This window comes from Filicampus tigris, chromosome 10 (genome assembly GCF_054856515.1).
Source record: "Filicampus tigris isolate MCC_2025a chromosome 10, RoL_Ftig_1.0, whole genome shotgun sequence".
NCBI classification, from domain to species: Eukaryota; Metazoa; Chordata; class Actinopteri; order Syngnathiformes; family Syngnathidae; genus Filicampus; species Filicampus tigris.
Window position 1 is genome coordinate 17027952 of NC_141226.1, and position 14747 is coordinate 17042698.

At 42.2% G+C, this 14747-nt stretch overlaps 1 protein-coding gene across 1 annotated transcript in view; it reads right to left on the reverse strand.

Moving 5' to 3' along the window:
• Positions 1-8783, reverse strand: part of slc22a23a (solute carrier family 22 member 23a) — a 37119-nt gene extending 28336 nt beyond the window's left edge. The window contains exon 1 of the mRNA XM_086043426.1: positions 8177-8783. Within this exon, the coding sequence (XP_085899552.1) occupies positions 8177-8644 (468 nt within the window). The 5' untranslated portion in view covers positions 8645-8783. The remainder of the gene's footprint in view (positions 1-8176) is intronic.
• Between the last annotated feature and the right edge of the window lie 5964 nt (positions 8784-14747).

The window sequence follows — 14747 nt, forward strand, 5'->3', positions numbered from 1 at the left end:
CAAAAAAGTACTTACATCAATAGACATGGCATTGTACTGCCAAAAACAGTGCATGGAGGCACTCCATGTTTTCTTTTCTGTCTGTCAGTCTGTACCTTTAATGCTACCAGGCATTCAAATGAACAAGAAAGAAAAAGTAGCCTAATCATTTTTTTCATGACTGAATGACAGAGTTTCATTCCAACGGCAGCGGCGGGATCTATTTTGTACACACGTCAAAATGTACCATCGTCTATCACTAACCTACGCCAACACAGCAGTAAAGTCCAGTTCATAGTTAAGTATGATGACTATATCTTTTGTGTAAAGAGGGAAATATTTAAAACTTTAAAAACAAAAAAACTTTTAACTGGCTATGACATCTGCAAGCCAGAAGCTGAGATGCGCCTTGTTTGTTTCCAGACTAGGTGCGTTAGAGATGCGATTCATCCCTTCAGGTGCTACTACATGAATATGGATGTACTCTCAGCAAAAATTCCCAACAATCAAGGTTCAGTCCAAGTCCCATCATGCGCGGCTCGTCCGCTATGCAGCCAATTCTCCCTGTGTTCTCTTTGCTATTGTGTTGCTCATTAGAGAATAATGAATAGAAGGCAGTGTGCAGGGTTGGGCGAGACGCGTATATAAACCTATTAGCCGACAGAAATGCGAAGCGTGAAGAGCCAGCGGAGCGGGATGAGGAGAGAGAAAATCCATCAAAATCCTCGAAGCGTCTGCTGACTTCTCTTAAATGACTGCGACTGCAGTGGAACAATGGTTATGTCAGACACAACGTGGATTCATGCCACTCAATTGAGGCCTCTGCTGCGTGACGAAATGTTGTTGAATTGGGGGCTAACAGAAGGTTGTTGTGATGCGTGATTTGGGGAATCAATGCCTGTGGAATCCCGAAAGTCAAATACAAATGCCATAATTTGACCAATATTCCAGAAACCATGCTGGAGTGCAACTAAGACCTCAGTTCAGTGAGCATCGAAGCACGCAATTTGATTTTGTTAAGAATGTTAAAAAAAAAAATGAGATGGCAAATCTGTGATGCAAGATATGCAGCATTCCATTTCAAGTTATGACTGAGTTTTTGGTTTCTATGTCTTGATATTATCAACATTAAAATTATTTTACCATTTATTGCTTCTGAGATACTACTTAACATAACGCATGTGCTGTTAAAGGTTTAATTGCGGAAACACCCCCCCAAACAAGCTGAAATATTTCACGGTTTTTATGCAGATAATTATCACTGTGTAGTAGAAAAAATATGACGAAACGACAGTGAACGTAAAGAAATAAACGTTTTATAAAGTGTAATTACCGTATGCCCTTTAGTATTCCTGTGTTTGCTTTTCAGGGGCGTGGCCTAATGACTGACATCAGGAGCTGGAGTTGGGTTGGCCGATGAGTCTGCTTGTGAGTATCAGAGAGTGAGTTGTGGACTACCACAGCTCCGTGCGAGTGTAATTTATTTATACATTTCCCTATTTGGCCCGTTCAATAAACGGCTGAAAGTGCAACAGTGACTCCCCTTGCCCACATGTGAAGGCATTACAGTACCTTAATTACTCCATTTTTTCCCACTTCTCTACAGCGAGCGGAAGCTCACATGCATCTAAAATGTAGTCTCAGAACGCAAAGCAAAAATACAACCGTGATTAAGAAACAAAAAAAATAGAAAAAAATCTAAGTCATAATGAAAGAGAACACCAACGCTCAGTCAGCGCTTTACAATTGGAGCTGCTCTTTTCTGAACCTGATGAACGTTAAAGTCATGGGTTGGGTGTTTCAAATGTGTGGAGGGGGAAGAGTGGGAAACATTAAGAGTCTCAAAGGCTTAAAAAAAAAAGAAAAAAGGCAGTATATCTGAATAGTAGATCCAAACAAGAAGAAGAGGAATGCAGAGATAAAAATAATGAATCACAAGGAGAAAACAGTTTGAGGAGAGAAGCTAGAAAGAAGCACGTGGAGAAAAGACGGAGAGCAAGAGAGAGGCTGCTGCAGAGTTACTGCCTAGCAACAGTGATAATCAGACACTTCCAAGTTTTACCTCACCCATGGGTGGAAAAAACTGTGAAGTGGTGGGCGTAGAGAGTGGGGCTTAAAGACAATATCAAGTCAAAAAGAAAAGCCGAGTGTATAAGAGCCCATGCTTCACTTTGCTTCCATTGCATGGCTGCAGTGAGAAAAACTCAGAACAGAAGATGCTCACTGGTCACTCCATTAGGTACACCTGCACAATGCATCCAACTATTTTCTTTACCACTTCTTAGCTAATTAGGTTCACGGTTGAGCTCAGGCAAGGACAAGGAGAAGACAAACCCCCAAACAGGACAGTCAGAGTTTCGAACCCAGAACCTCTCCACTCCAATCTCCACATGCCAGGATTAGAGTACATAAAGTCACCCTACATAATCAATATGCAGAAAGATAAAAAATAAAAAAAACGTGTCCCATTTTGCACCATGCCATATAGTTTAGTTGTTGACCACGTCACAGTTTGGAATGGTAAAGCCCGATCTGGCTTGCGCACAGGCAATTGCATGACTTCATAGCAGCGTGGCAGTGTACAGACAATGAATCGAACAAAGAAGAGAGGCATGGCATGTTCTTTCTTCCTGGAATATGAATGTTGTTTATTACAACAAGAAGACAAGCATTGTTTGAGAAACAGCGCCTTTTGTCTCCTTCTCATTCCATTCCTGATTTTGGTTTGGAGGGAGAGTTGCAGTCAGTGGCGACATGCTTATGCGTTGTTGTTTTCTGAGTTGTAGTGGTGTCAAAATTAATCGATTAATCAACAACTAATCGATTATCAAATTTTAAAAAATATATTTTTTAATTGTTTAGAGCCATTATCTTAAAAATTGTCTGAATCTCTTGATTTCAGCCTCTCAACAGGAATCATTCTCTGATTTCTGATTCTATTTTGAAAAACAATGACCGAACAAGTACCTGTATCAGTTTCAAAAAGGCTGTCGAGTGCAACATCAATCCGTCTCGTGTGGTGTTGAGTAATTGTTATTTAATTGTAGTTTTGTTTTTTTATCACTAAACAATACCAAATAATCAACCATTGTTTAATAAACAGTAAATGGGGATACAATGTTTTATAATTCACTTTAAAAATAAAATCCTACCCGATTAATCGATAAAACAATTTATTCTAAAATGACTTGATAGTGACAGCCCTTCAGTGTTGGTCAACTTAAGTGCATCACACACAATAAAAGCAACAAGTACAAAATCCTATTTTTTTTGAGTGGGGTTTCTCACATTTAAAATTGGCTCATCGGCATGGCTAGCTAACATTAGCATGTATATATTTTTTTATCCAGACATGTACCCTGAAATGTTGCAATGATGAGGTGATGACAATTCTGAAGTGCGATATCGATATCCTGTCCCACCCCTGGACCCGAACTTTAGTGTTGCACGATGCAAATGTTCACTGCATTTATCAGAAACAAAGCTGACACCCAGGGCCTTCATCTAAGTTTTATCTGTGGCTAATACCGGCGTCTTACGTCCCCGTTGCCACTGCCAACTGACGCTCATGTGCGCACCCTGAGTGGCTGCACTGCTGGGTGGTTGGGTGAGTAGGTGGGGGGGGGTCACCTCCTTTTTGCAGCTGAATGTGTTTCAAAAAAAAAGTGTCCTACACTGATCAGCAGGAGGGGCTTGGGGGCCGTTTGAGCAGCTGGCTAAACAGAATAAAGTGGACACAGTGCAGTGAGGGCCTCCTCACGTCATGGGTGTTCATCCTACGGTATCGTCTTTCACATCTGAGGCCCGCGCGCTTTTTACGTAACGGTTTGCCTTATCACACCCACCCACACCGTAGTCGGACGTGCGATGCTCTTGGGTCTCGCTCTGATGTTTCAGACTCCAAGTGTGAGCCGAGAAGGGTCGGTTACACACGAGGCTAATGATACATTCTCATTTCAGAGGCTCAGTCCAATTAAGATGGACCCTGAGGACGGCTTTGACTCAATTAGAGCGGGTCTCCACATGAACCACTTTGGATTCTTTGCCACCTCTTGCAAATGCTACTTGCAGTGCCTGCAAAAAGGAGACGTCAACGTAGCAAGCAGCGCTCATGAAACACGGCACGTACGTCAAGTGGTAAACCCGCCAACGGAGTAAAGCTAAGCATTTCAAATAACATTTGTCACTTAACAATTCAACACAACTTGACTGAAGTCATTGTTAGGTCCCATATCTAGGGACAAATATAATTACATTTGAGTGATTTCCTAAATGGCGGAGGTTTAAAGATCATATGGCTCAGTACAGGGGTCCTTGGTGTGCGACCAAGTTCCATTCCTACAGCAGTGAGGTCACCCGGTAGTAAAATCATAACATTTAAATATTTGTATGAAAAACACAAGCTATCAATTAGGGGTGGAACAAAAACGGTTTGAACCGGAAATCCGTTTGCATCAAATCAATTCACTTTGAAATGTATCAAGATATGTATCGAATCGTCTATTATTGGAGGGGTACATCTTAGAGGTAATTGGCACATTTACAGTACTGACAAATTAATTCAAATGTGTGTAAAATCAAAAAAGTAATCGCATCACATACTATCGAACTGAGCCATGCTACATTGAATAGAATCGGGATCTCGCTGAGTCGAACTGAACTAAAGTTCCACTTTCAAATCGAACAGTCCTTGAATCGTTCCGCACCTAACAAATTGAAAACCGTATTGAATCGTCTTTTGTGGAGCGATGCACAACCCTACTACCAATATAAAACAATCAAACAAAAAACAGAGCGCAATAACTGAGCGAGCCTTTTTGTGCCACATGACGATGTCATTTCACAATTCTCAAAATGTCTTCAAAGGCTATCAGTGAGTATTGTCCTGTTTGAAGGTTTCAAGGCTATTTCCTCCCAGCCGAAGAGTGACAACTCAATGCAGAGTACAGTGTGGCCACATGTTATTCACACAAGATCATAAGGGTCCAGTCACATGGGGCGTGTGTGCGTGCGTGCGTGCGTTAGGCCACTGTTGACACTTGCCTTACTTACACAGTATCACGGGTAGCTGAACCCAATTGTGACCACGCAGTCCAAACACAGGCACAAATGCAGAGTCATCAGTTCCTGCTGCTGTGCCACATCCTATTTTATCTACTTGGGGACTGGAACATGTGGCAACTCACACAAGAAGGTGGAGCAATGTGGGAGAGGCCTCTCACTTTAGAGGGGCTGCACTCCACGTAAATGAAGAAGCAGCGCAAGCGTCATTCTCTTAGCTTTTATTGTGTTTGGGGTACTTTCCTTAATTGTCCTATTCTTGCTGACCATCTGTGTTGTCATCTAGACAACATAGTTGGTAGGCTGGCATCGGCACGGCTCCAAGATTTTTTTTTTTTCCCTCTCCCCTAGGCTAAAAGAGGGCTTGATCGATACACATTTCTAAATGTATTTTGAATAGCAGATATAATGTTGGATGGGCTTAACTGGGGCTACCCAGATTTCTGATGGGGATATAGCACAGCCAGCCTTGGGGTAGCGCCATCCCTGTTTTGTTTGGCATGGGGTATTTTAGCATATTATCATTCAAAACAACCCAGTGGTAATGACTGGCATAGACCATTTTTTCCTACTGCAGGTAGCTCTGTGAATTCTGCCTAGCAACAAAAAGCCATCCAAAAAAGTGTGACATGGCCAGGAACAAAAGTGGTAGCTTTGGGGTAGTCTAGGTTTTATGTATTTTTCTACTGCTATTCAAAAACTTTATAACAACAGGAAACCGTGCAAAAACAATATCCGACATGACCAAAGAATCAAACACAAAGTTATCTCACAAGTGTTGTGCATTTTCAGGTCATCTTCTTAGTGTTCCCTTTCCTGCCGCTACTGACTTTCTGCCCACTGTCATTCAAACAGCCCGGTGAGTGCAACTGCCATGTTACTTTTTTCAATGGGCACATGTGAGCGTGATCTACAAATTCAGGTGGGCAAGAAAAGTGTGCCATGTAGTAAAATGTATAGAAAGTATAGACACAGTACAAGGTTGCTGCTACCACTGAGTTCATCTCTCCCCATGACGACCTTGTCACAAGGTTGACATGCATGGTTGAGGCTCTTAGTGAGCATTCAAGCATGTAGTGGCATCAACATGACATTCTCGGTGTTTATGCAAAGGCAACACAAATACAGAATGGCAGAGGTGACACCAGCATGAGAGGATGAGCCAGTCTTTAATTTTGCAAGAAAAAAAATGTGCAAGAAAAAAAAAAAAAAAAAATCTGTGTAAAGCTACCCAATTACTTGCAAGATATTTTATCACTTAAGCAGGGTAAAATTGACACTTTCTACCAGTTAGCCAAATTTGCGAATTTTCTCTCCCTTTTCATTAAAAGCAGCAGGTGCTTGTCAGACGTCTGCAAAGTAATTGTACATTCTGATGTATGTTGTAGGGCTCGACAATTATGTTTTCATAATAATAATCACCATTATTTTGTTTGATATTGAAATCACGATTGATTAAATGATTATTCATTGACTTCAAAACTTTGTATCAATTCAACTACTCAAAACGATCATCATAGCCTCAGCGCCATTTATGGCAAGTTCGAAATCATATCGAAACGGGCTAAAACATAGGGAAGAGAAACAACGCCATATTTCCGTAAATTGCCCATGGGTCGAGTCTTTAAAGCAGAAGTCAACCCAAACATATTTTTTCAAGAATATGTTCTCAGCAGGCCAACTAGTTGATACACGGCATTCTGATTAATTTTGCGTTTGTAGAATATAAATTAAGCAGCAAAATGCACTTGTTTTTAGCCATCTCTGGGGACGGCCATTTTGTCTTCCGTCGACTGAAAATGACATCACAAGTGCTCACAACGACCAATCACGGCTCAGGTTCAGAGAACAGGTCAGCCGTGATCGGTCGTTGTGAGCAGTTGTGATGTCATTTTCAGTCGACGGAAGACAAAATGGCCGCCCCCAGAGATGACTAAAAATTTGTGGATTAACACTTATTCCACAAACGCAATATTTATCAAAATGCCCTGTTTCAACTAGTGGGCCTGCTGGGAACATATTCTTGAAAAAAATATGTATGGGTTGACTTCCGGTTTAAGGACACAGTGTATAAGCGGCAGTAAGAATATATTGTAAGGTGGTCTTTCACATTTTAAAAATTGGTTACCAAGTTTAACAAATGTAAAAAAAATAACTTAGTATGCGTGTATCTCGTTAAAGCCATAAAACATTTCTTGAGTTATGAATAAATCAATCACTGTGACCAGAAGATTTAATCAGCTACTGCTCATTTCGTCGCTGCGGTTTGTTTGCTTTATTTAAATCAGACATTATTGGAGATAAGCAGATGGGCTGTTGGCACCGTGGCGGACACAAGCCGAGGGTGCCCCAACCACCATTAGTGCGGAGACGCTTCAAAGCTTGGCTTAACATCAGACTGTGTGTGTGCTGATAAGCCCACAAAACTCAACCGGCATTCATTTGCAGAATCTGGATAAGTTCCTCTTGTCTGCCGGCAGCTGCGAGCTAATCAAATTGCACTTTCATCTCCATTGATTCTCCTTGTCGGGCGCGTGTCGAAGATTTGATTACGTGATCCAATCACGCTTATTTTACACACAAATAGGCCAGGTTTTTAATTGCTGTGCAGATACGAGAAAATTACAGCAATGCGCGTTTATTCGATCAACAATGTGACACAACATGAAAAAGGCCCCTAGAATGAGCCGTGTAGGAATATTTAGTCACAGGACAGCTGGTGGGCAGAGCCGTTTGGGGGGGGGGGGGCGGTTTGTTGGTCAGGAGTTACATTATTCCAGAGCTTGCCTACTAAAGACCTTTGCCCCAAATCGAATGGCTCCTGCCTATTATGTGTTTTTGGTGTGCCACAACCATTGGCAAATTCCACCAGGCCTGACAAGAAGGTGACACCGAGGGTCCGCAAAACAAATGTGGACTGTTGTCAAAGAAGAAAGATTAGAAATCGTGAGTAGAATAAAAAAAAAAAGAGACGAAATGGCAGTCATATGGACATGGTTTAGGGGGGGACAAAGAGAGAAATCCATGGAAATGAAGCAGGTGGTCAGGCACAGAACCCCCCCGTGGGGGAACCCCCCCCTCCCTCTTGTGTAGAATGAATGAATGAATGAATGAAAATGTACAATCAACAGCTTACCTTCGTGACAACGTTCTGCACAAGGCCGGTGTGCAGCTCAAAGGTCCACGCGTTGCACATGCACTGCGTGTCGCCCGTGTCGTTGTGGGCGCTATCAGCAGCCGGACCGCTCGCGTTCTGGGGACCACCCGCCGCCCAGGAGCGGCCCCACGTCACGTTTTCCCCAGTTGCCGTCCTCGCGGTGGTGGTGGTGGTGGTGGTGAAAGCAGTGATAGCAGTGATGTTCGCCAAGGGCTGGATGCATGTGTTGTTGGGCTGGGCGAGTAGGAAATTGTCCGAGTGCTGGCTGAATCCGATGAAGAGCGCCGGGATCCATGTGAGCAGGATCAGCTGTTTCTGGTACTTCCCGAAGCCGCCAAGGAAAGGCAGGACCGATCTGTCGATGCGCGTCAGCGGACCCGGCGAAGACGACGTGCTCTCGGGGGACACGAAGCCGTTCTCCGGTTGATGGTCGTCGGTGTCGGCCATCGCGCTTCCGCCGGTAGATGCCTCCTCGGTTTGTGTTCGGGAAGGAGGGGTAGCAGTGCGCGCCCCCCTCCAACACCACCACTACGAACACCACCACCACTCCACCCCCCCTCCTTCTCCGCCGCCTCCCTCCTCCTCCTCCTCCTCCTCCTCCTCCCCCCACCCTGTCGACTCCACAATGCGTCAATGCGCTCAGCTCCGGCGGGGGAGCCACACTAAGTGGACTGGAAGTAAGAGTCTTCTGTTGTCGAGAAACACTTCTTCCTCTGCCCCCAGTGTGTCTCGCCGACGAACACGCTGCGGTCCACCAACTATATGACGCCCTTTCTCAGCGTCGTCCGGTAGCACATTGTATCGGTGCCGGTGATCCAGCTCCCGGAAGTGAGAGGCCAATAACACACCTGAGCATGAAGCCGCGTCGAGAGGCGGACTCACCGAACATGGCTGCTGGCTAGGGACGTCCTCCTCTTTCAATCAACAAGATTCACTTGGCACACTAATATGCGTACACGTTACGCATTCGTGGTCATCAAATATAATCATAACAATGGAAATTTAAAACCTAACGACAAGAGCACTATGTCTAATTTAGTATGACATGTAATTTAAGGCCTGCTGTTGTTGTTTTTTTTTAGGGAGTGGGCTACTAATTTTCGTTATGTTCCTATTGTGTTCCAAGGTAAAAAAAAAATAGTAACATATCCCACAATTCCATGCGATCGTTCATTTTGGATGGCCACCCATCCTTTCCCTTGCAAACACGTTTGCTGGTCACTTGGAGTCTTTTATGCGACGATGTGTTTTTAGTGCATTTAAACCGTCTGCTGCGATGGAGAAATATGCAGAAACTTTAAGCGGGCAAGCGAGTGTGCGGTATGCCAACAAACTGCGTTTGATTGGTGATTTGGACCCATAGAAATTTAAAGAGAGAGGGAGAGAGAGTGGATTACTGACCCAAAAAACAAAAACACTAGTCGTCTTGACTTACAACAATCTTGTCCAACACGATTTTCCACCCAAGCCCATTCTGTGAATTCAACGACTTCCAGAATTTTAAAAGTATGGAGGCATATTACAGGTTTGTGTCCGGCTGAGTTCGCAACGTGTGTGTGTTTACAATTTACATGATGGCAACCGGAGGGTTGTGAGAGCAAAGTGCTTCAATGCAGCACTACCTAAGAAATAAGTAGAGCTGGGCATTCCGTCCCAGGGATGGAATAGTCCGTCCGAGAAATCTTTTAAAAAGGACGGACTGAGCAAGGACGGAAGTGGGTTTTCATCCGGCCCTCTATTCGTCCCTAACCGGGTTCAAGTACCGACTGAACATGTTGGGTTCTCTTAAAAAGCCAGACCACTGCATGTTCTTCTTCAAACTGAACTCGAGAACATGCCGAGTATGAGCAAGTTTGTGTTCTTGCAAAGTGAATAGCATGAACTGCAGGCCCATCAATAGGTAAAGACAATAATTGAGGTGTTGCAAACAGCATCGAATGACGCATCATATAAACCACCGTGAAGGACTGCAGTGATGACTAAAATCAGCAAGATGTGAGACGGTGAAAAGAAAAGCAAACTTGGCGTTTTGGTGGGGAATTCGGACAAATGTATTGCTAGAACCGAGATCACGGCACCTGAACTCACAACCATGGTTATTTGGAGTGACTGGTCACTTTATTGATGGTAAGTGGCGCTTCAACTCATTTTGTACTGAGCGATGTGAAAAAAGAAATCAGGGACTGGGCTGATAAATGCGCCAAACAGTTCCTCAAGGTAGCAAATGACTGGGTGTGTATATATATATATATATATTAGGGATGGGACGAGATCTCGTGCTACGATCAGCCGTGACGAAGAGCTTGATGTCAAAAGTAAAAATATCAGAGGTAGGAATCGCCTAACCGCCACCGCGTTCCGTCCTGCATATTTAATTGACCCACGTGGTCCCAGTCCATCCCTCGTCAGCGACAGGCAATCGGCGTCAAGAATGTAATCTTACATCACATACAGGCGCCGCACAAGCGGACACGCCGACAAATAAAGAAAAATATCAAACAAAACGGTGAACGGACTATTTCTTTATGTTTATAGTGCAGCATGTTAGCATGAAAATGCTAAATTTATATTGTTATGACACATACTTGCATATTTATACATGATGGCTAGTACAGTGGGTCTTGCCTTACTTTAACCATTTTAAAAACCTCTCCCTCACAAAACCTCTTTAGTGTCCTTGCATTATTAAAGTAAGTTGTAATGTATTTGATGGTATGACGTCATTTTCTGGGGTGGCACGGTGATCGACTGGTTAGCTAGTCCGCCTCACAGTTTTTTCGGGTACTCCGGTTTCCTCCCACATTCCAAAAACATGCATGGTAAGTTGATTGGACACTCTAAATTGCCCCTAGGTGTGATTGTGAGTGCGAATGTTTGTCTCTATGTGCCCTGCAATTGGCTGGCAACCAATTCAGGGTGTTTCCCGCCTACTGTCCGAAGACGGCCGGGATAGGCTCCAGCATGCCAGCGACCCTTGTGAGGATAAGCGGTATGAATAATGAATGAATGAATGTCATTTTCTGTCATATTTGTAAATGTTACTGTATGTTGTGAATATTGGGCTGAAGCTTGATTTAAAGAAAATCGCGAATCGAATCAAAATCTCAATATAATTTTTTCCTAAAATCGTTCAGCCCTAGAAATAAGTTAGACATTTTTATTCACTGCCTTAATTTCTTATGCTACTTTAATAACACTAAATGAATGAACTTAACCATGATCATATGATCAATTGTTTTGCTATTGATAGTCTCATATTTTTGCTGGGTGACATACAGTAAATGTTAGATTTTGAAAAAACACTATAAGAGAGGCAGTAACTTATCAATAGATTGCATTATACTGCAGCATAATGAGAAATCATTTCCTCTGGCATCTTGCAGATATACAGTAGATGCGCGTATGGTCACGCAAACCACAACCGTATTGTTAAATGAATGCACTTCTGACAGTGTCACTGAAAATAGAGCTGTATTATCTCTATCAAGGTACAATTTTCGATTATTTTTATGGGAAAAAAGTCACACCGAAAGAAAAGACGTTGGTCTGCGTTGTGGCATGACTGTTTTCATTTTGGATTCCCACCGCGCTTCTTCGGCCCCGACTCTCGGCAGGGGAGATTCGGGGCTAAAATCGAGCCGATTATCCTGTCGTGCGAACTGGGTTTAAAATTGGATGGTATTGTATAGAAGAAGGAACCGAAAAACATTCATCTTCAGTGGATGACAACAAATCAAACTTGTGGTTGAACGTGTCAAGTATATAGTTGTTCTTCTTTTTTTTCTTTTAAATAAAGTACTTAATGAAGCAATACATTTACTGTGTAAGTGCATAATTCATTTGAGGTTTGTCTTCCATCTTGGACCATATAAAAAAGGAGAGGAGTGCACATGAGGCAAAGCCCCAAATGGATCGATGATTTTTTCAGCTAAGTTAAAATTTATTATGACATATTTGTATTTTAAGTTTTACGACATGTAGCTTGTGGCTTTGTACAGGGTTGCCAAAACATAATGTTTGGACTCATTAAGTTTGCAATGGCGATAAAAAGCATAAATTGCACATATGTTTTATTACATCTCGGTCTTGCTTAAATTAAAATTGAGTTATTTATACAACCAATAAAATAATAAGAGATTGAAGTAAACATGCAGTAAGGCTTAACTCAAATGGCATACATGGCATGCAAACAAGTGCCAGTTTTTAAAGAAGGATTTTCATCGATTAGTATCATGATTATGACTAAAATAAAACAAATTGCAGTATATAAAGGCAATAAGTTACACATACATTATTGATGTTTTACCTACCTCGACTTCTCCAATGAAGAATATTGAACTAACCATGACAGCGTATTACTATGTGTACTGCAATGCTTCACCCTTGTGGTCATAATGTGTAATTACATGCAATGATACCCCTATTGTGAAAGCTCCAGTTGTTCTAATTAACAGATTGATGTTATACTTTGGACTTTACATAATTTTATATCACAGTTTTAAAGATAGGGCTTTAGGGCTCAAAAAGTATGAGGGAATATGAGGTAGCTCAGGGACAAAAAAAATCTGAGGTGCAGGATTGTTTCTTACACATTAGTGCTCCCTGCAGGATGTTTGGAGTAACTGACTTCTCTTTTTTTAGCATTAGTACAGTTTATAATGTCTTTGGAAACGACAAAGTACAGTATTTGGCAGTTTTGATCACATACAATACATGGTATTATGTACAATCATTAAATCAGATCCAAGCATTTTAAACTGCTCTGTAGCTTCCTTTGAAGTGGAGAAACAATTAAAAATGCATTATAACCTTCTTCCAAAGCAAACACACCCAACAGACCAAGCTGGCATGCACTCTTAAAAGTAAAACACCTGGCTGTGCTCCAACAGAAACCAGTCAACCGTCATGCCTGCATTTACGTCCCGCTTGTGTGCTGTTTGTTGCCATTCGAACCTGGATTGTTCCCCTCCCTAGCAACTAATGCAGGTGTGTCAGGAGCCGCCCTAGCCTGTGCCATGTAGTGACTCAGTGTGCATGTGTTTGAGATAGAGTGTGTCTGGTTGTGACTCTTAAACCGGCTCGACGCGTGGAATACACAAACGATTGCAAAAAAAAACAAAAAACACTTGGGTGTGTCTGTAGTAGTGAGTGAGATTTGGAAGAAAAGCTAGTACTGGTACTAGCATTTGATTCTGATTGTCAGTGTTAATATGAGATAAAGACAGGAAACACACGGGCCCTATTTTGGTAGACAAGCGCACGCGCCCAGAATAGAAAGTGATGCATCTTCATTTTCGTGGCAAGTCTAGTTTACCGTGTTTGGGAATTTGGCAGACGCCGTTGCGCCTCGCTGGGGGGAACGAGGTTGTTTGTTACTACACGCCGCCGGCGCATCACACTTTGGTGACAGAAAGTCCACTAGACTTTAGACCGGGTGAAACCAGGTCTAAGTTGTGGTGCAGGTCGTGTAACGCTGAATTTAAAGGGAATGAGTGGAACTGCTTCGATTGGCCGGGAATCAAGTCACCTGTGTTCACTCCTACAACGGTGCAAACGCCTTTTTCCATCCGCGCTAATCTACGAAAATGCCAGAAGAAATTAAACCAGTTAGCCTGCACTTTGTGCTAGACTTGCGCTGGGCATGAAAATAGGGATTCAAAGTCCAGCTGATCCTCTCATAAACTATTACGTAATGTTTTGCCTTGGCAGGTTCATGTTAACCTCTATTGTATTCTGTGTGTTTGTGTGTGTGTGTGTGATGTGTGTGTGTGTTTATGAACATGTAATTAAATCCACACCATAGCAAATAGTGCCGCCTCTTTATCTTCTTGGAGATAAACAGAAAAGACACAGAATTTTTTCCCTCCAACTTTAAGATTTAACTGCATCTGAAGGAAATATACTGGTAATTATTTTGACACAAAATAGCCGACTTTAAAATTCTGAATTTTGAGTAGGGTTTTATGAAACAATGGACTAATAAAGGTTTTCGTATCTCACTTTAGTAGTACAATCGAAAACCTAAAAGTAATTTTCCCTTCTATAGTTATAGTCACACGTTTCATCACTAGCAAAGATAAATAATAAATATAAACAATATAAGTCAAACACAATAAATACATTGCTACTTAAATATGTTGTGCAGGTATAAAATTAGGGAGGGGCAAGTATTGATACCAGGTATCAGTATCAGGCCTATAAGGGCCTTATTTTATTGGTATTGGGTACTTGTATAGGCTGCCAATACAAGATACAAGACTTTACATACTAAACTATGTTATGAACGAATACAAAGTAAAGACACAGGCTAACCGCCAGTTCACCGTGTTGCCCACACTCAGGCAACAACACATTAGTCACGACTGACACATTTGGGCTTGTCCAGTCAAATGAGGATGTGATTGTTAGTAACAAATGACACAACGTCAACAGCGAGTTATTATATAGATATTAGATTGTTGTTTTTTTTTATGCTGTATATATATAGTTTATGTCTACTCAGCAGATAATGTCAGCACTAGTGTCTGGAAATGAGGTCATGCTGTCTCAC